This window comes from Cuculus canorus, chromosome 9 (assembly GCF_017976375.1).
Source record: "Cuculus canorus isolate bCucCan1 chromosome 9, bCucCan1.pri, whole genome shotgun sequence".
In the NCBI taxonomy this organism is placed as follows: domain Eukaryota; kingdom Metazoa; phylum Chordata; class Aves; order Cuculiformes; family Cuculidae; genus Cuculus; species Cuculus canorus.
Window position 1 is genome coordinate 25,478,750 of NC_071409.1, and position 21,843 is coordinate 25,500,592.

Genomic DNA, 21,843 nt, shown 5'->3' on the forward strand with positions numbered 1-21,843 from the left:
GAGTGTGAAGAGAAGCTAATAACTAAGTAAAGCAAATTTTCCCCAATAATATATATTTCTGTGTATAAATTTGGGTTTCCAAATCAGGAAACCCAAACAGAACTCAAATATTTAAATACTTCAGCATTCATTTTGCGTGCTTTTCAAATAAAATAACATTGTTTCTTCAAATGAAGAAAAAAGAGTAGTTTTAGAGATTACCTGCTGGCAAATCGTTCTTAGCACATATCTAGCATACTCGCTTAAACTAGCAGTTTCAATGGAAACAGGTTTTCCACATGATTTTGAAGTGTGAGAGGAACCCCAGATTTCATCCTCATTGAGTTCATCTAATAAGCCTCTCACAGAGAAGTCTTCGCTCTTCAAGGAGTTGACGTTGTTGCTGCCAATTTCAGCGTCACCTATAGAGCAGAAGCACAGGGTGAACCTCTGTGCCCCAACCTGCTAACCCACCGAGGGACATCTCTGGGGCCACAGGCCAGCTGAGGAGCAAAGCAGGAGTGAGGCACTGGCATCCACAAAGGGCAGCACTAATCGACTCTGAAAATGACCATTTGCAAAGTATTGTCCATTTGCTTCATTTTGCACAGCATCTTTTGAATGGATATTTAATGGATATTTTAGTAGGAAAAGGTTTATACAAATCAAACACAAATAAAGCCACTACCTGCTTGACAGGGAAAAGTCTATCAGTGTATGGAATTGGTTCGGCAAATAAGGAAGAGTTGGGTTACTCGCTCTTCTTCTCAGATGTCCCTTTTCCAAGTCTTCTCTCTTGCTTTGATTTAGTAACACTTCATACATCAAGACACAAGTGTTGAGCAGTAGCCCCTTAGGCCCACCTTACTACGAACTTCTTGACAAGAGACTGATCTGCCTGGGAATGGAGAAGGACAGAGGACACCGAGGGAGCCTGGCAAACACTGGTGAGCCCCTCCTCTCTGCAAGGCATCACCCCAACCCTACGACCACCATCTACCTGAAACCAACGGGGGTGACCAGAGAAACAAGGAAAAATACTTCAGACACAAGAAAATCAGACCTGTAGCAGTTCACCATTTACATGTTTACAGGCCTGAAACTTTGGACAAGGAAGATGATGCAACTACAGCATGTAGTAGTGGGGAAAACAGCCCAGACTGCTGCACATAATAACACCCCAGAGCCTGCGAGGCCACCCAGGAGCACGCATGACAACAGCCTGCATGAGAAGCTTTAAGTCAGCAGAAATTCCTGTGTTCTTAACTGATGCACCGCATACGACAGCCATTCCTTCGAAACTCCCTCAGTTTACCACTAAGATCAACAACTAACAGGATGTGACAACCCTAGAGGGCTTGTTTCAGCCACCTAAACACACACACACTCATACCAGGGCAGCTGGTTACACATCTGCTAGGATTTTTTGCTAAAATCTACAACTACCAGCAAAATATTTCAAATTACCGGACCAGGGATGGTGACAGCCCTTCAGCAGCTGTGGCCACATCCCTAAACTAATACACAACTACATGGTGAAACACGGTGCCTTTGGTTCTCCTGCACACCAAGTTCTCTCGTCACTGTTCCTGTGTTCCCTGGTACTGCATTACCCTGGATGAAAAAATTAATGAGGGTTTAGTAGAGTTACTGCTAAGAAAAGCAGCCAACGCCTGTGCCCCCACCCTCCTTTGAGGTGCTTTAGAGTTAGTTACTCCTAAACAAACAGCATACCATGCTTTTTTGAAACAAGACTGAACTTGCCTTGAACAGTCGACCAAAACAAGAGCCCTGACTGGCTGTGACAGAGCAGACGCGACCACGTGGAGGGTGGCAGTGGTGGCCGTGACCCAACAACACACTTTTCATCCCCGACCCCTCCGTCAGCGCTGCATGGTCGGCCCAGCAGGCTCACCCAGCTCCCCACCATGGCAGGCACACCCCTGCCTCAGTGGACTCTGCACAGCCCCTGGCAGCACAAGGAGTCACCTCCCTGCTGAGAGGACGTCGCAGGTGAGACAGAATAGACACGGCTTGAGCAGGCCAAGAGCAAAACAGTAAAACACCCTGAGAAGCGAAAGCTGTTGCCTCAAATCCATATGAATCCAGAAACTGCTGTACCGCTGACCCAGTGACTGATAAAGCAGGCGCATCAAGCCCTGCAGAACCCGAAGCCTGAGACAAGGTCATTGTAAAGAGCGTGGGAAACAAGCTGATGGGCATCTGTGCCCAACGCACATGAGCAGATGACAGCAGCAAACACCTCATCACACCCTCCCTTCACCCCAGCATCTTATGAGCTTGTGAGCGTAACCATATCAAGGCCAAGTCTGTATTGAGATCAAGTCAAATTGGTTGAGTCCTGGATGTTTAAAGGATGGGTAGATGATGTGCTCAGAGATATGATTTAGTAGTGGACAGGCACTGTTGGACTTGATGATCTCAAAGGTCTTTTTCAACCAAATGATTCTATGATCGGCCAACAGAGAATATAATAGTGAGACTCCAGCTAGAGCTATACCTCTGTGGGGACATCCACATCTGGGAGATTTTGCTTGTTTAACTGGACATTTACTTAGCTCCAAAAATACACATCACCAGAGGTCACCAGAGCTTTAACTGAACTGAAGCCAAAGCTCTGAGGCAGTTATTTGTTGGCAAAAATAGCACACTCATTCGTTGAGAGCTGCTTAGTAGTGACTCTTTTGCAACTGCTACAATGACAGACACCAGCGATTCGTGGTGAAACACAGAAAAAGGTGGGAACAATGACCTGAGACTATTTCCTTTCTATGTTTGAGAAGGACTCACCTAAGTGTGAAATGTACTGGGACTCAGTGGCCAAAGTAGGGGTCAAAATATGAAAAAGTCCAACTGCTTAAAGCCTCATCAGCTGGAGTTGACTCACCAGAGCAGCATTCTGCCTCCTGACCTGGGGGGAGACACTGCTCACGTGCTACAGAAGCATGGACACAGCATCCACATTCTTCTCCTATCCCCGGGGTTTTTGTTTCCCAGGAGCTTTCTCAGGAAAGCAAACTAGCACAATCTGTTTTTTCACTCAAACTCTAGAGCAAAAACATTAGATGTGACTCTGCATAATCTTACCAAGCATCAAAATTGCTTTTAAGACTGCAAACACAGCTCCCACTTCTATACTGTTGTGAGCAGCAGCCAAGAGGTGCCGATCGCAAGAAGAACGAATTCCAGGAAATAATTTCCCTGTGGAAAGAAGAGCAAATTTTGCAGAAAATGGTTATTATTTACCAACTAAAATTTCCTTTGTACAAAATCTTTTTCATCTAGAATAGCTATAGAAGTACAAGAACTGAATGAAGAACTGAATTTTCCGAAATTGAAGCTGGACACCAACAGGTAAGTGATTAAAACCAACAGGAACACATGGCTATGAGGTATTAATATCAAAACACTGTGATCATTTAAATAGAAAAAGGAGCCTGCCACGTCACTGCGTTCAGGTATACGCTACTTGTGAGCACAATGAGACACTGGAACGTATTTTGGTTTTGATTTCACAGATTTAGGATATTCCCTCACTGTCTTCACAACAACTGGGACAAAATTAATACATATGAATGGCTGTTGCACAGTGAAGCCTAATCCTGCAGTCAGAAGCAGGCTGCAAAAGAAGTCAGTGAGTGCTTTTCCTAGCTGGAAGGAGCAGATGAACAGACTGAAATACAGGGAGGGAGGAAGGGAGAAAGGAAGGAAGAATCTACCACATTTCTGAGGTGGTTAACCTGAGCCATAAGTAAGAAAAGTCTGTAACGTGGCCTCATTTTGTTTGATTTGTACTAATCCCTAGAGGACAGATGTGATTTTTCCTATCTATTCAAATCCATTTCTCTTTCTAGCGAAGACTGAGAGCGTGTAAAGTATTTCTGTTATTTGGACTGTATTCTTCACAGCTCTTACTTATTTCACTTGAATATGCAACAAAAACTCATTCATTTCTAGTCAAAAAAAGAAACTAACATTATAATACTTTAAATGAAACAATTTGACACCAATTAAGAGCTGAAAAACTACTTTTTTTTTTTCTATTTCATTTTCCCATACAAAGACTCTCATCATCAAATTTGCTGACACAGTTATAAGTCAAAACACGGGTTATTTCCACTCTTGTTTCCTTTCAGTCGTCAGGTGCTTGTTCCTTACCCTTTTCCTTCCTCTTTTGGTCTGTGGCAGACACACACAGGTCAGACCACAGAGTATTCAAATTTAAAAGGAAAGTGAACTCCATTCATATATTCTAAGAACTAATTTCCTCGTGTTTCTTTTGTGGGACTAGATGCTTTATTGTACTGTATATAAAAGCACAATTAATTCAATGTATACACAAAGCTACCAAACTGCTGATGATGTGGATCCCTATTAGTTTCTGTACCTCTGCGAGAGGACCCACTACTGGATCCGTCGCAGCCCTGACAGGACGTAAGCACGAAGGCAGCACTGCAAAACAATTCATTAATAATTAATAGCTCCCAAGCTCGCAAGACTGTTGCAATGCAATTCCAAAACAAAATGAGAACTATCAAGACGGAACAGTTCTAAATATATTCCTCTTCCCTGAAGCATACGCAGATGCTGCGTTTGAACTTAGTTTCTTTTTTAAGATGTAATATTAATATGGCTGAGTTTTATTCAACATTGTGCCACACGCGGGTGGCCACGTGTTGACAATGAAGAAGTTTCGGCAAACTTCCATGATTTTACATATATATAAAATATTTCCCAAATAAGTATGAATAGCACATACCAACCTATCACTAGTGTAAGATTTTAACCAAGCTATCTTTTCTACTTGCACTACGGATATTTTCACACATGAAATCTGCAACCACCTAAACCCATCTGGGTTCACTTTCTGAAAGGAGAGGACTACCAGCAGGCAACTTACCTGTCCCCTGGGGAAAGAGGCAGACCTGGGGTGTCCTGAAGAGGTGCAGGAGTAGCCGACAGGTCATCCTCGCCCCAGGCTCAGCATCCGGATCTCCACAGGCTACGGAAGATGTGGACATAAGGCATCTGCCCAGGACCTCACAAGTCCCAGTGGCAGGCCTAGAAATGTTCTCCCTCATAGCTCCATTTTAAATGGGAATATGATAATTTCATCAACAGGAATCAGCATTTATAGCCTTCAGTCATTAAAACACAGGGAAGAACAGTATGATTTTTGGTAAGCAGGATATCTAATTAATGGCAGGAAAGAATACGTGGTTAAAATGGATTTTGACAGTCAAAGCAAAAATAAGAAAGACAAATCCAAGCAGCAACTGAGAAGAAATGTATGAAGTGGCCAACAAAGAGCACTACAGCTACAGCACTCCAGGGCTGGAGGCACAGAGCAAGAGGTCAGAGGGACAATGCCAACGTCAGGCAGGCTGGTGCCAGGAGGAAACCCGCAGCCTGAGTAGATGTGGCAGACATTTGAGCACACAGCACAGAGCAGAAAAGAGCTGTGAGTGGAAGGTGTGGCAGCAGAACCTAAGGAGACAGCACGCTGCCAACAATTGTGATACCACTTGTCAAGTGTGGGTCCTCTGCACTTTCAGGACCTGCAGGGACGCAGGTGCTGCAGTGCACAACGAGAACATTCCATACCAACCAGTGCTAAACACACTACTCCTTCAATCAATGGAGACTTCAGAAGAAGTCTTAAGTTTTCCATTTAAAGGTTTTCTCTTGGTATTTTCTTACCAGCTGCAAGAAGAGAAGGTAGGGCAACGTGCTGAACCACATCTTCCAGAGAAAAGCACTGCCGGGCGATCAGTATAGCGATGAAAGTGGCCAGGGAATCATGGAATGACAGGTCGCTCACCTTGAAGGAAAAACATGCAAGGCTTCAGTGCACACACCACCATCACAATTTTTAAGGAATTATAAGAATAATCTTAATTATTCTTAATCATAAGAATAAACAGCAAAATATTTACACATGAGCACTGTCTCTACATTTTAAGGCACTTTCCAAACATTTTATGGGAAATACTGATAGCTCTTAAACTTAATTTTAACAAGTACCTATTTCAAATATTACAAATTCTGAAACAAAAATATTAGTCTCATAAAACTTGAGAAAGTTTTATCATGCTATAAAAACAGATAACATCAATCTTCATTCCTTAGCTTCAGGACAACAATAGGTCCCCAACACACATAGCTTCAACCTGTTCCTAACGGCAGAGGCAATCAAACTATAGATAAATATATTGAATCAGATATTGGATAGCGTTAAGTCTCCATAATCCTGCTGACTTTTACAGGTAAGAAACGGCAAAGTGTACCACCCTTTCTACAATCTAAAAGCCAACATCAAAACAGGGTCTTTAAAATATAGTTATTTACACATCCATCAGCATTTTAGAATAAGTATACAGACATGCCTGCTCCTTTTAAAGAGCACCTCTGATATCCTGTATCATTCCATAGTAAAGATAAGAAATGACAAAGAGAAAACTCTAAGCACCCCTCAAATTCTGCATTAACACTGAAGACGTAGGGAAGAATAAAAATCAGTCAGGAATCTCATTAAAAGCCTTGAAAACTCAAACGGACACAGGATTAAATTTGTGCTCTGCACTTTGTATTGAATGGAAACCTTACCGCACCTCTAAGTGCACCTTAGGGAAATAGGTTCAACAGGTACTTCAGGAGATATTGAACTTACATCCACACTGCAGAGCAGATCATTGAAACCCCAAACGTGATTTGAAGAGCAGCAAAGAGCTTTTACAACTCCTAACCACTCTGAGCTAAGCACCGTGCAGCACGCCGTCAGCTCTGCGCAAAGGTTCGCTATGTCATTAATCCTAGGAAAGAAGAGAAAAACTAATACAGAAGAAAGATCTTTTGTAAACAATAAATATTTCAGTCAAAGCAGATCAGTGCTTGGTAGAAGAACTGGTGTTTTCTTACTTAAGATGAGGGTTTATGCCCAGGAAGAGGGATGAAGGACCCAAATCCCAGTGCCTGCAGCCCACCGTGGCTGATGTCCTGCCCCTCTCTGCAGATGCAGACTCCAACCCTTCCTCAGTGCCACTGCACAAAGAGCAGCACACCATTGCCTTTCATAAAGAACTTTAACGGGAAAGCAGTGCGGATGGTTTGCACCTCCCCAGCGCCAGGTGAGCAGTGACATCTCACCACAGGAGCCCCTCCACCCTACGCCAGCCAGCACTCCTGTTTGGGAGAGACGAGAGTCACAAAACCAGATGGCATTAATGAATTTAACTTCACAGATCACACACTGTGCAATGTGTGATTCGGTGTCTGATTCAGAGTTATGTAACGTTTTCAAAAATGGAGCAGAGTTGACTCATCCCAGTGCAAGTTATTTTTTCTCTGTTCCACAGTGAAACTCGTTTGGCCACATGTAGATGTTCCCCTTTATTGCTCTTACACAACTGCTTCCTCTCCGCTGCTCTGTTCTGCCAAGAAAGCCCCACGTTTCAGAGAATCACAGAATGCTTTGGGAAGGATCTTTAAAGATCATATAATCCAGGGGTAGGGACACCTTCAACTTGACTGGGTTGCTCAAAGCCTCATCCTACCCGGCCTTGAGCACTTCCAGGGGAGGGACACCCACAACTTCTCTGGGCAACCTGTGCCAGTGCCTCACCACCTTCATTCTGAAGAATTTCTTCCTTGTGTCCAATCTAATTCTCCTCCCTTTCAGTTTTAAACTGTTTTTCCTTGCCCTGTAACTACAGACCCTGGTAAAAAGTCTGCCCCATCTTTCCTCTCACCCTCATTTAAGGTGCTCTAAGGTCTCCCCAGAGCCTTCTCTTCTCCAGGCTGAACAACCCCACCTTCGCAGGAGAGGGGCTTCAGCCCTCTGATCATTTTTGTGGCCTCCTCTGGACTTGCTCTGGACATTTCAGAAATGGCTGCACGCTGGGGACAGGGAGAAGGACACAGGAGCTGCACACACTTTGAGCAGGAGTCAATCAGAAAAGAAAAGAAAAACAAAAATCCACAATTTCCTCGAGGGTTATAAACTCTCAACTACCTGAAACAAGATTGTCAGCTCCTGTGGCACCTAAGCCTCACTATGAAGACCAAGAACATCTTAATAAAAATTGGAATAGAATGAGAACACCAAGTTCTGTGGTGCTGATTGTGTAGGAGAATAATAGTGCTGAAAGCACAGGGAAAGGCCAGATCCCAGCACCAGTGTCCGTTTCATCCTGCCTCACAGACTTCGCTGAATGGAAAAGAGGGTAGAACGCCACAGCGTTCATGTGTTCACACACTGGAAGGAGGAAGCAACTGAGCGAAGAACATCCGAATGATGAAAGAAAACACACTGTCGGTGTACAACCGACACTGACACTGAGATGTTTTCCTGCAAGAGTTCCTCACCATGCTTCAGCTCATCTAAAAAGATCTAACACAGACTCAACACCCCAGAAGTGTCCTGTTGACTGACACCAAATCTCCGCCTGACTGTGAGAGGAGACAGAGCCTGCTGGTGCCAGAAGACAACTGCATTAAGACAGCACTGAACAGTCTTCTGCAGTGCAGGTCTCATCCCAAACTCTAACCACTGGAGACAGACTCCGACTGAGCACCATGAGGTCCACGCCATTCTTAAAATGTGACTGACAGCTTCTGTCCTCCAGTAGCTTCTATCCAATAAAACTCAATACATTCAAAGAGACATTTGGAAATCTGTGTACTACCTATAAAGATGAAATCCATAATAAATAAATTGCGCGTTTAATAAATTAAACACCAATTGCATAAGAAGAAGGAAGTGACCTAATGCAAAACCTTCCCTCGTTTACAGGCTTCTAATGAGCAAAGATTGGGCTGAGCTGTTCTGCCTGAAACAGCCTAACTGCTGACACAAAGAGGTCACTGACTGCCATACGGTGAGGATTTTCTACTTGTTATCCCTTCTGTTAAATTGTGCAGCTTGATTTAATGAAATAACTCAGAGGAAACTCAATAAATTCTCAGCAACCAGGAGTAATGAATGAAAACTATTGCAAAAACTGACCCAAAAAGTGAAAGGAAACTTTATGTATACCATGTAAAAATCACAGAATCATAGAATGGTTTGGGTTGCAGGGGACGTTAAAACACACCCAGTTCTACCCCCCTGCCATGGGCAGGGATACCTCCCACTGGATCAGGCTGCTCCAAGCCCCATCCAACCCAGTCCTGAACACTTCCAGAGATGGGGCAGCCATGGCTTCTCTGGGCAACTTGTGCCACTGCCTCCCCACCCTCATCGTGAATAATTTCTTCCTAATGTCTAATCTAAATCTTCCCCCTTCCAATGTAAAGCCATTCCCCCTTGTCCTCTCACTATCCACCAGTTCCGACTGCAGCACAGCTTGCCTTACCTTCCTGCATCCTGGTGGCCCATGCACACGTTCATTAGTGCATTGCAGACAAAGCTGTAGCGGTTGGCTGCGTTATCGCTCAGGATCTTGCCCAGCATTGAGTAGTTAATGCTGTGAGCAGACGGATTCTCAATAAAATCTAGCATGAATTCTGGGTCCCACAGCAAATTGGAATTGGAAGGCTGCACATTGCTGTATATCGTTTGCTTCACCTTGGAACAGGCACTACTGGGGACCAAAGAGAGAGAGAGTTGCCAAAAACTGATTTTGCAGAAATATTGTTGAACGTAGAATCACGGAATGGTTTGGGTTGGAAGGGACCTTAAAGCCCATCCGGTTCCAACCTCCTGCCATGGGCAGGAACGCCTCCCACTGGATCAGGCTGCTCAAGGCCCCATCTAACCCGGCTTTGAACACCTCCAGGGAGGGATTAGAATACACATGGGATTAGAAAATCCCAGTTTGAGTACCATTCTCTACACATTTTCAACCTCATTTTTCATAAGAAGTATCTACCAGAAAACAAGGCTGATACATCCATGTCATTCAAGCTTTCCCGTAAGCAGTTTCTCGAGTTTCCAGAACGTTTCTATGACGTTTCTGGAACTGAAATTCTGAACAGCTGTGTAAGGACCACACATTCATTCATCCATTCCAGCAATAGCCTCCTAGAGCAGCAGTTGCCTTGACAGTGAACAGCAATTCCTGGCACCGCTCCCCCTCTGTGTGTTATGACACAGTGAAATGTAGTGGCAATAAGAATCCATTAAAGAAAAATGATAAAAGCTATCTAAATTAAAACCACTATGTTCGGTAATAGCATCACACATCACACAACAGACAACCTCCTGAAAGATGAAATCAGTAAACAGAGAAAAGATACTTAAAGGTTATAATTTGACATTAATTATGACAAAAGGTCAAGAAATGTTCCAGGCTAGGAATTCTCGGTGTAGCTGGCTTTCTTCAGGGGAAATAAAAGTTCTTCCTGAAGAATGCAAATTTCACACTCAAGACATTCTAAGGAGCGTCTGTCTCAAGCACTGGGTTTTATATCACAGTTGGAAAGAACATCCACATAGACAAATTTCACTAATTATCCCAACTGGGAAGGCTTCCTCATTACTGAAAAAAAAAAAATCCGTTCATTGACATTAACTTAAAGTATATGAAACCTTTGGAATGTTTTAGAATTCCACTGGGCCCAGGAGGAAAAGATAAGAGGAAATCTTGTGCCGTCTGGAAGGTACTTGTGACCCGAGGAAGGAGTGTGATGTATGCTTGGACCTGGGGCTTGGTGGCCACCACCCTGTCACCGCACAGCCCCTGCTCCTCGCCAAGGGGCGAGGCAGGAGGAAGAGGTGGTGTGCAGCATAATTAATGCAGAAAAAGGTCCATGCCTGACGTTAAGCCATTCCACCAAGAAAAGAAACTGGCAGAAAACATACAGCCTGTACCTCAAACACCAGGCACCAGGGCTGGCAGGCACTTACCCCAGGGGGCAGAGAAAGAGAGGTCCAAACCTCAAACTGCTGAGTATGTGAGCAAAGTGGTCTCTGAAGCCGCCCTTGCATAAGAAGCAACGAGGGGGGAGTGGTCAGAGACAAGATTTTCAAAAAAAGTGAAGGAATTATATAAAAAAAAGGAAGTTTGGTGAGTACAACTGAAAATACAGAGCATTCTAAACCAAAACATGCAGCTCACTTAGCAAAACCCAGTTGTGAGAAACAGCGCCGATGATATCAGAAGGCATTTTCAACGCGCTGCAATACACAGAAGGTAAGTCTCTAAATTTGAACATTCATGAACTGTATTTTGTATATTTGCTTCAAACTTACTTAGAGAGAGAGAATGAGCTGGGCTTAAAGCCTCTTAGAAAGGAGCTAAAAAAGCTGTCACATACAGACAACTGGTTTGGGGTTTGTTTCAATTGTACTAAAGAAACCAAGAAGACAATGAATGTGGTATTACCTTACACACAGCTGCTTAAAAAATTTACACAGAAATTCTGTTACCTCTTTTCAGAGAATTTCTGACTCCACTTGTCTGAAAAAAGGGGGCTTTTACAATCAAGCATTGTATATCGTATATTTAATAAATGAGTTAATACTTTAAATAACTCTATATTACCAGGTGACGTTTTGAATTGCTGCTGCAGGTTAGCATCCATAAAAATGTTATTTTTTATTGTGCTACTGAATGTTAGGTTTTAAGCAGAATAATGAACATACAGCTAAGACACTTCTGTGGTTCCATATTTTGTATTTCTTTTTCTTGTTTCTCATATTAAATGCCACTGTTCCCATGTCTTTGTAAACCTCTTAAAATACTAAGAGCATTACCGAGAACTCTTTTCCTGCTCTCTACATAATGAAAACCACAAATCTGCAATACACAAATCAAAAACAGGTATAGAAATGAGGAGGGGAAAGAGTAACTGAAGCGGGTCGTTGCTCTCACAAGAGGCATATTTCAGTATGAAAGGTTTTCACTCCCCGTTTAAAAAGAGCAAAAAATACAGTGTATGGGCACCTAAAATACATTTTTGTAATTTAAAAATCAAGGAACTGAACATTTAAGCGTAAAACCTCACAAACTCAAACATGTTTGTGCTTCTGCCCACATCAAAGGAAATATTTAATACACTCTTACAGCTGTGTCAGCTGAGATTTTCTTATTCTCCATCCGACACTATGTGTTACGCTGCCACTGCAGCTTCCCTCGTCCCACAGCCCTGCGCGGGCTCAGCCCCTGCTCCGTCACAGCGGGCGCCTGCAGAGCACCAGGGCTTCCCTGCGCCCCGCGCCGTGCTGGACAGCCAAGAGAATCGCACCAGCATTCAGGAAAGCAGCAAAGGCAATGGCCAATTTTCCATGGAAAGCAAACCAAAGTGAAACCACAGCAGCCTGCGTCAGTCTGCAGGCAGTGGGGAGAAAAGCCCCACTACCGCTCACCTGAAGAGGTCTCCAAACTTGCTTCTCAGGTGACTGCAGGACACGTAGAGATCATAGAGGTAAGCTAAAATGCATCTCTCTGGGGAGGAGCACTCCGAGGGATTAACGACGTGCTTTACCACCCCACATAACCTGCAAAAACAAAAGCATCCCGAGTTCGCCCCAGCAAGCCTTAGGAATGTGTCTCATTGTTATTTACCATACAAACCCCGCCATCGGCTGGGCAACACGAGGCCAGACCTTGCACCTACAGGCTCCTGTGAAGCTTGGTATCACCTGCACACGGAGGACAGGACAGAGGCACGCCAGGAGCCCAGGGAAGAATAAGGAGAGTGGGCAGGAAATCCAGACCCAAAACTCCCTCCTTTTCCTAGATGACGGATACGCAGGGACCCCAGCCCCAACAGTGGGGAGCGGGGCGCAGAGTGGGGCCAGGCACTCCGCTCGCCCGAGCTCACCTACAGCCCCCCAAGAGCAGCGCGATACCAGAATCTAAATGCATATTTTGCTTAAGAGCAAACAGCAAAACTCCTTTTTGGAAAACTGTGGCTGCCACAAACCCTTCAAAGACTTGTGCGGTTTGCTCCGAGTTGAGGATGAGGCAGGCGTGGTAACGCCGCAGAACGGCGACGATGCAGACGCACAGCCCCGTTGTGTAGCTTCCCGCCAGGCTGGACGACTTCAGCAGCAGCTCAGCCTCCACAACGCTCAGCTCATTCAGCAGCTAAAAAGGCATAGACAAAAATAATGAACCGAAAACAACTTCCAAGTCAAACATGTAAAATAGGTGCAGGGAAAATACACATTAAGGAAAAACTGTATGGCAAACAAAAAGGAAATTCCTTACTCGCTACAGTCCAAGGGAAGGAGGGAGCAAAATAAACTGCTGAAGTAGCACAACATCCTTCAGAACTGCTCTTCAGAAATACATGGCATTTCTGGCTTTGCTGTGTAATATGACGGTACAGGCTGAAGCGGTGAAGCCTATCCTAAACCACTTTGTGCTAAAATCCAGAATTTTATTAATTCTGAAAGATATTAAAATAAAATACATCTATACTATCAAAGTAAGACGGAAGGGGAAATGTCTGATAGCCTGTTTCAGAGGCCAGAAAACCAAAACAGACAAAAGTGCAGGTTGCAAACCAGGAGAATTTGCAATCCAGCTCTGGGTTTTTTTTCTGGCTTAACAGAAAACGTTTCACAGCTTCATCCTTATGTAACTCCCCAAAAATGAAATCTGTTTACCTGTATTGCAAAGTCTATGAGCCCATTGATGTTCAGTGCTGGCTCCATGAGATCAAAGATGAGCTGTATATGGTGAGCCAAGGGCAAGTGATATGATGTTCCTGAGGCAAAACTTGTTATCTGTTCGAGAACGTTACTGGAGATCTACAAAAACAGATGTTGAAAAGTCATACTGTGATCAAGGGCTTCTCAGATAACACCAGTGCTCCAAAAATCTTGTTTTATAAGTGGCAATAGCAAGTGACAGCCCTAACAAATCATGCATGAGACCTATTACTTTACTACCCAGCAAGTCAGTAGTTTGTTTTGGTTTCAGGAGTGACAACACAGAAAATGCTGTTCTGCTGCTTTACAGCTGAGATCAAACTGTTCTTAATAGACACCACTCAGATTTTCATTCCACAGGAGTGTTTTGCCTTAAAGAAGGGGCAAAATAATTTTTCTTTTCATCTTACTGCATTGTGGGGGTTTTAGTGATAGTTTTCAGATAATTAATAACATGTTACCCTGCAAACAAACCATGTAATAAATTAATTCAAAAGACCAGATCCAAAGATGACTTATAAATTAGGTATCAAGCATGTACTTCTTTTGCTCTGGTTATTAAAATATATCTTAAAACAGTAACACCTGAAAAAGTGATGAAATGCATTTGCATGCTTACAAGTCCTAATATAAACCAGGAAATCTAGGCTTGTCATTTAAAGCAACTTATTTACGTTTTTGAGTCAGCCATCAATCGTTTTTTTAACAATAAAGGCTGACTATAAATCCTAATACCTAGAAAAGAACGAACTGTGCTACCATCAGCTTCGCAGAGACACAGGCAGTTTGTTGCATAAAAGCACCGAAGACTTCAGTCCTTCGCAAACACATTTGCAGTTCCGTATCTTATATGCGTACAAAGGATTGGTTAGGATCTAGTTTACCAAGAGCCCTAAACAATGCTTATAATGGAAATTTATGTAAAATATATTTCAAATTCATAATAACCCAGAAAGCTCATGGCAAAAAAAACCTAACAACCACCCCCCAACAAAACTAACCACCCAAATATCTACTGCAGCAGGTATTTTACAAACCCGAAGCAGCATTTTCTCTCTTGCCTTTGAAGAAGCAGTGCACGGAAAATTCTTGGCACATGCAAAACATGTCTAAAAACCTCAACTTGCTTCCTATTTGGTATCTCCACAGCAGAATGTAAAGGACTACGATGTTACACAAGGGAAGTACCTGAGATGTCACCTGATGTTGGTCAAAATAAGACAGTTGCTGCAGTTTTGTGAACACAGTCTCTAGAGTTGGAAATGCTTCTTGTTTGGTCTTCCTGGCTTTTGGGCCTTCATCCCCAACTTAAGAGATAAAATTCATTTTGGTCATTTTATCTTTAATGGAGTCCCTGGAGTTTTGCATTACTACTGATTTAAAAGACAACAAAAATCTTAATAAGCTTTACTCGTGACTACATAAACCCCTACTTGCCTCAGTTCTCCATTATACTTCGACAAACACATGCCAGAGCACAAAGCAACAGCAAACAGCATCAGCAAAACTACTTAGAGGTTATTCCAACACAAAAAGACAACACTCAACCAGGTGTCATCCGAGAACAGTCCTACAATTTCACTAGGAGGGTAGTAAGGAATATGTATGACTGTAAAATACCTCACAGCTCCCCAACCTTACCTACAGCCCTCCCGACAGCAGTGTTAAAGTATTTACCACCCATTTCAGTAGTGCTCTTCTTATTCAGAATTTTGAGGATGTCTTTGGTAATCTTCTTCAGCTGATGCCTTGCTTCATCACGCTCCTTACCGACACCATAAAGGAGAATCATGCGCTGGTTACACTCGTGACTTGAAGATTCATCCTGAAAAGACCAGATATGAGTGAGACCTCTTTTCTTTTTTCTGTCCTCACCTGCAGAAGCCCAACTTGGAAAGCCCAAACTGCAATAAACAACTCTCCTCCACAAAACACACCTCCTGTAGTTATCCGTGTGGAGGAAACAGGGCCAAAGGAAATCCCTAAAGAGACAGGGTAAAAATACAGAGGGGAAAATGTATTCCGATATTATGAATTCTGTGTGTATCTAGAAGGATGGAGGCAGGAGACTCACACGGATGACCCTCTTCCCTGTCCCCTGCGATGACATTCAGTAGCAGATTAGTAAATAGGAGACGATGTCTAGAAACTGTGTGCCACTTCTCTTACTATTTACAAGTCCAGTGAAAGGAAGATGAGCCCAACTCCTAAAAATGTTTTGCATATCCAGAAGAAATCAAAATATGTATAGTTTATTTGAATTGGAACTGGTTGTATTTAGTCTCCTAAGAAAATATATCCTATAATGTTGATGCACAGCATATAACTTAAAACCGTGGGGGCTGCTCTGCAAGTCACAGAAGGTATTTCAGTCACACACTCACCTTCTACCAATCACCACTGCTTTGAACATGAGACTACTTCAAAAGCTTTACAAAAAATAAGGCTGCGTACAAAGTAATACTGGAGAATCACAGGGCAAAAAGGCAGCAGATGGGAGTGCAACCCCATCAGAAAAGAACACAATCTTACAAAAGACACACTCTTAAAAGCAGCAGCTCTGTTGGTTGGTCAAAGGAGGAAGGAAACCACTAATTATTTTTAAAACTCTGTTTCTCTTGCTTTTCTAGACAAAACAAAAGCAGAAGCACTGAGAGTGTCACCTGGAATTTGCAGCTGTCTCTGGCTAAGAAACCAGTTCAAAGCCAGAGGAAGGTCTAAGTCTCAGAACTGGGATGTCCAGCTGCTCCTCCAACCTCTCCTCGCTCGGAGGGATTCACACATGAACACTCCTGCCTGCTCACATGGTTAAGAGCTAGAGGAACCACAAGCAACCCTCCATCAGCAACAACAGCTTCCCATCTCAGAAACACCCACGCTTTGCAGCACGTTACGGTAAGCTTCTCCTCGCTCTTGGGGTGGGGAAGTGGCATTTGATTTTGCATGCTTAGGCAATACTTATTTCTTTAGTATCAGACCTGGCAGCTGCATACACGCTTCAGAGCAGAAGCCAACTTATTTCCATCTGTAAGATAGAAATAGCATCATAGAACCATAGGATGGTTTAGGTTGGGAGAGACCTTAAAGATCTTCCAGTTCCAAGCCCTCTGCGATGGGCAGGGACACCTCCCACTGGATCAGGCTTTGCAACTCTGGAAGGCAGACATCAGGAACGACTGGCCACGGGCTGACAAAGTGTCAGCTCCCCGGAGCGGCCGACTTCACAGACGCAGGATCTGTAAAGCGATTGTATCATTTTTACAGTTGCATCACTACACGGCTGAAAGTGTCTCCTTTTGAAACGCAACATCAACTGACTCAACCCCCGCTGCCCAGCTTTCCCGGGCAACCTATTCAGATCAGACCTGCTCCGCTCAAAGTTGTCAGGCTAAGAGTACCAGTTTTCAGCCCAGCTCTTGTAACTGGTTACGTGGCTGCCAGCCGCTCAGGGTTTGGGGGTGACTGGTTGGCCAACGCGCTCTTGGCTTCATGGTGCAGCACCGAGCAGGGGGTCGGCAGCGACCCTCGGCACTCACTGCAGAGCGTGGCAGGCTGCTAGTCCCGCGTGTTGGCTCAAGGCAGTGGAGTTCTAGATCTATTTGCAACACAGCACTGGTAAAGCAAGTGATTTAGGAAGATAATAGGACAAACTGTCAAACTACAAGTAAAGGTATCCATAAATACCTGCATAAATAAAGCTAGCAATAATTTCAGACTTCGCTAGCGAACGTGCAACCACTTAAGTAGCAGACATCATTAGGTGTTCAAGTGTGTATACGCAGGGCTCTCGCTTTCTTCCCATCGGAGTCAAAAAACAGCGACTCGGTGGGGTGCCATATCCACCCTTGGAGTACCGAGATGAAACAGCAGCAACCTGCGAACAGCCATTCCCGGCATCTGAGCAGGGTCAGGGAGGGGAAGGTACACAAGGCTGAAATAACACCACTAGATGAGACAGCCAGCCAGCCAAGCAGAACTACATCAAAAGGGGCATTTGATTCCCATCCTAACCAGAGGCGAGGTTAGGATGGAAGCTCCAGAGGTGAGGTTAGGATGGAAGTCATCTCAGCATTTCAGTCATGGAAGATCAAACCTGGCCACCCTACAAACATGGCTATATCTAGCGCTCTTCCCCTGTAGAAAGCTGTCATCCTCAGTAAAATCAAACAGAACTTACAGCAGTCAGAATCCCCAAAGGACTGTTCCCAACACAAAAATTAAAAGGCTGAATTCTTATGACAAATATGACTCACAATTTCTTTTTTGTTTTTTACAGAGGAGGAGGAACAGACGAAGTGCAAATGAAAGCCACAACCAACTTCAGTTACTCTAGACATGACAGCAACTGCACCAGCGATAACAAAATTAGTCAAGTCATTTTTCCTTTGCTTTATACAATGCTGTTCCTGGTGGGTATCACCATGAACAGCCTGGCAATGTGGGTCTTTTTCAAAATAACCAGTAAATCCAATTTCATCATCTTCCTCAAGAACACTGTCATTTCTGACTTCCTCATGATCTTGACTTTTCCATTTAAAATCCTTAGCGATGCAAAGTTGGTATCATGGGTACTGAGAGGATTTGTTTGCCAAGTCACCCAGGTTGTATTTTACTTCACCATGTACATTAGCATTTTGTTTCTTGGTCTAATCACTATTGATCGCTATCAGAAAGCCACTTCGCCGTTCAGAACATCAACACCACGGAGCCTTTTAGGTGCCAAGATCCTGTCCATAGCAATTTGGATATCAATGTTTGCTCTTTCATTACCCAACATGATTCTGACAAACAAGAAGAGAACACCTAAGAATGTAAAAAAGTGTGCTCTCTTGAAATCCGAGTTTGGCTTAGTCTGGCATGAAATCGTAAACTATATTTGTCAGCTTATCTTCTGGGTTAATTTAGCAGTCATAGTTGTAAGCTACATACTCATAAGTAAAGAACTGTACAAATCCTATAGAAGGACAAGATCCACAGGAAAGGTATCCAAGAAGACTGTAAATCTGAAAGTTTTCATCATTATTGCAGTGTTCTTTATTTGTTTTGTGCCTTTCCACTTTACTAGAATCCCCTACACGCTGAGCCAAACGAGAGATGTTTTTGAATGCTCTGCTCAGAAAACCTTGTTTTACTTGAAAGAGAGCACGCTGTGGCTGACGTCGCTCAACGCTTGCCTAGATCCATTCATATACTTCTTCCTTTGCAAATCATTTAGAAAGTCCTTGCTAGACATGCTGTGCAAGCACACGGCATCATCAGAACTCAGAGCACGGATGAAGGAGCAGAACGAAGATGACACAGACGAGACCCCGGTCTAGAGCTAAGAACTACCCACATCCCTTTTTGGCCATGTACTTTGTATTGGTGGGTGGAAGCAGCACAAACCCTCTGGAACAATATCGAGAACTTCACCAACTTCTTTAGAAACTATAGATGAAGCACAAGCACCCTGGAACCAACATCACCTGTTGCAAAAAAAGGTAAAACTAGAAAGCTTGACTAGAAGAGCGCCACCCGATCACAACCTCCGTGCTCGTCAGAACTGCTACGGAGGAGTTTGAACTTACAGTTGGAGCTGTAACGGGAAAATTGAGAGAGTCACGAAATGCTACAGATGACATTATGAACTGCAAAGGTTTTGCAGAAATAGCTTAACTTGGGCCAGAGTAAAGTCCATGACAACACAAGATCTGGGAGACACAAATAAAATCCACAGTAAACATGAGTTCTAAATACAGGGAGTTGTCTGCCAGTGGCGTACAAGGTGACAAACAGAAATATAGGACATAAGATAAGCTATTTATCTGTGCATACTTGGTAACAGAGTAACAGTTTACTTATCACATGCCTGCAATTCTTAATCCATTGACCAGTAATTAATAGTTGTATGTCAGAGGAAATTATTTCATAATCAGGCTTATCTTCATGTGAATTAACTCTTCAGATACTTCACCTTATTATGTGAATAAATAAAAAGGTACACTTTATAGAAAGCAATATATCATATTAGAAACTATAGAAAGACTCAATTTAAAGAATACTTAGACCTTAGGGAAAGATAGACCTAGAGTCTGTAAAATGGTAAAATTTTTAATGATCATTAAGGGCAGCTTTTTTGCACTACACAAAAAAAAAAAAAAAAAAAATAACTATTTCCCCTTTTTCATTTGGAAAAGTTGAAAAAAAAAAAAAAACCCCAAACCACGGAGAAGTATTTTCAGGTACATAACATTTTCAGGTATTGGAATCACCATACATGAAACAGATCCTAGGCTACTGGAATAAATTATGGTTCATTTCTCATTACTGCAACACAGCTCCAGTTCAGAAATACGTTCTACCACGATGCAAGAGCTGAGTCCTGCCAAAAGCCAGTGCCTGCCTACCCTTCCCCAGCAGTATCTGTGCCCGGCAGGGTACTGGGCAGTTTTGTGGCTGATATCCAATTTCCTAGAAAGCTTAAAGACAGTTCACTTCCTTTAGCACTCAGCCTTGGAGTCGATGCATCTCTTGTAACCTGCCTGGATGAATTAAATATTTTACAAAACGCTTTGTGCTGCTCTCTGCATCAACACAGATTACAACCAGTAAGTGGGTTACACTGCAGAAAACTGGGCACCATTATTTCCCTGGAATCGGTGCTGCCGGTCACTCCACGGCACACCCACCACGAACACCCCCGTGGGGCCCAGGGCTGATCAGCTCCAGAAGGGAAAGGTGAGATGCCCCACTTCCACCCAATGCTCATTTCTCACAGTTTTTGCACCTACATACGCAGAAAGATCTGCGATTACCTGGCAGCAGCTCCTCCTGATCCAACGAGCTGTTCCAACAACAGCTGCTACAGCTATCTGCGTACCATGGAGCAGTCACCGACAGGATGCGTGGAGGCTTTTGGTGCCTCTGATGGGGGTACGCTGTTGGGAACAGCATCAAGAGGTCAGTTTGGATGAAAACATGGAAGGTACTGCCTTGGACACCAGTCCTGGTGCATTGCAATGGACCAACTCAGCTTTGTATAGTCCTTGAGGAACAAACAGAAGTCAGGTCAGGCAGCCAGGGACTTGTCATGCTGCTGCTGATGGTGATGGTAACCTCCATCCCAGTCATTCTCGAGGCTCTTTGCTCTCTGCCAGCCATTTAGCACCGATGTAAGCATGCACACCTACATTAACCAAAATATAGATACTAATACCCAAACTTACTGTCAATACAGCTACAGCCCAAGAACCTCAAAAAGAACCCATGTCCTCCCTCTAAAGGATGGCTGGAACGTGAGCCATCTCCTACATGGCAGAAAGCAGGGAACCAGAACCCCAGGTCACGCCAGGACAGGAAAATACAAGACAAATCCCATGACTCAGTTAAACTTACACAAAAAGTTCTGTTTACAGAGAAATGCACCAGATTCAAATATTATATGGAATAAACACAAAGCACATTATGCAGCAGCAGCTTCTGCCAGAACCAGAAAGTGGCTGTAACCAACACACTGCATCCCCTGGTTCCACTGACGCCAAAATAAACCTGAAATCCCATTCTAGAGATCAAAAGTCACATTTGGGTTTGTGTCTCGATACCAAGAAGCTACAGAGGGAAGGTGCAGTTTCTGAATATGTTGGTGCACGTGATTTTGTAGCTGAGTACCCACTGGAAGAGCGGCTCTGAGTGGACTTTCTGGTCACACATCTGAGGAGCACTAGTGCTGTTCAGAACAGAAGAATTCACACACACAAACAAGAAAGGAGGAGACATCAGTCTACAACTTCCTCACAAGGGAAAGAGGGGGAGCAGGCACTGATCTCTTCTCTCTGGTGACCAATGATGGGGCCTGAGGGAATGGCAGGAAGATGTGCCAGGGTTAGATTGGATATTAGGAAAAGGTTCTTCCCCCAGAGGGTGGTGGAGCACTGGAACAGCTCCCAGGGAAGCATTTATGGCACCAAGCCCGATGATATTTAAGAAGCATTTGGACAACACCCTCAGACATGCAGTGTTGGAGTTGTCTTACGCAGAGACAGTAGTTGGACTCGACGATCCATGTGAGTCCCTTCCAGTTCAGAATATTCTATAATTCTAAGAACTCAGAGCAATATTTGAGGACTAGCTGGAATAGCATCAGGAAACACTCCGTGATTGTTCATCTCATGTCCTTAAGGGAGCCAAATCGTAACAAGCACAGTGTAGGCTTGCCCTACACAAACAAAAATCCAGAAAATGCACGGGTCCTGATGGATATGGTC

At 43.7% G+C, this 21,843-nt stretch overlaps 2 protein-coding genes across 8 annotated transcripts in view; one reads left to right on the forward strand and one right to left on the reverse strand.

Annotated features, from left to right (window-relative positions):
- The window catches only part of MED12L (mediator complex subunit 12L), a 134,953-nt gene that overhangs the window by 26,413 nt on the left and 86,697 nt on the right, over window positions 1–21,843 (reverse strand). For 5 of the 7 annotated variants that reach the window (XM_054073969.1, XM_054073967.1, XM_054073963.1 and 2 more), the window contains 11 exons: window positions 15,278–15,425; window positions 14,789–14,907; window positions 13,556–13,699; window positions 12,868–13,031; window positions 12,308–12,439; window positions 9,354–9,581; window positions 6,671–6,812; window positions 5,701–5,821; window positions 4,901–5,002; window positions 3,088–3,201; window positions 202–401 (listed from right to left, as the gene is read on the reverse strand). In XM_054073969.1, coding sequence (XP_053929944.1) covers window positions 202–401; window positions 3,088–3,201; window positions 4,901–5,002; window positions 5,701–5,821; window positions 6,671–6,812; window positions 9,354–9,581; window positions 12,308–12,439; window positions 12,868–13,031; window positions 13,556–13,699; window positions 14,789–14,907; window positions 15,278–15,425 — 1,614 coding nt within the window. The remainder of the gene's footprint in view (window positions 1–201; window positions 402–3,087; window positions 3,202–4,900; window positions 5,003–5,700; window positions 5,822–6,670; window positions 6,813–9,353; window positions 9,582–12,307; window positions 12,440–12,867; window positions 13,032–13,555; window positions 13,700–14,788; window positions 14,908–15,277; window positions 15,426–21,843) is intronic. The other 2 variants (XM_054073964.1, XM_054073966.1) reach the window with 2 other exon arrangements.
- On the forward strand, window positions 10,806–20,139 carry P2RY12 (purinergic receptor P2Y12). The gene is given in 3 exon segments (XM_054073975.1): window positions 10,806–11,132; window positions 16,231–16,495; window positions 17,879–20,139. Coding segments are annotated over 2 exon segments (1,131 nt in total). The 5' UTR covers window positions 10,806–11,132; window positions 16,231–16,404; the 3' UTR covers window positions 18,919–20,139.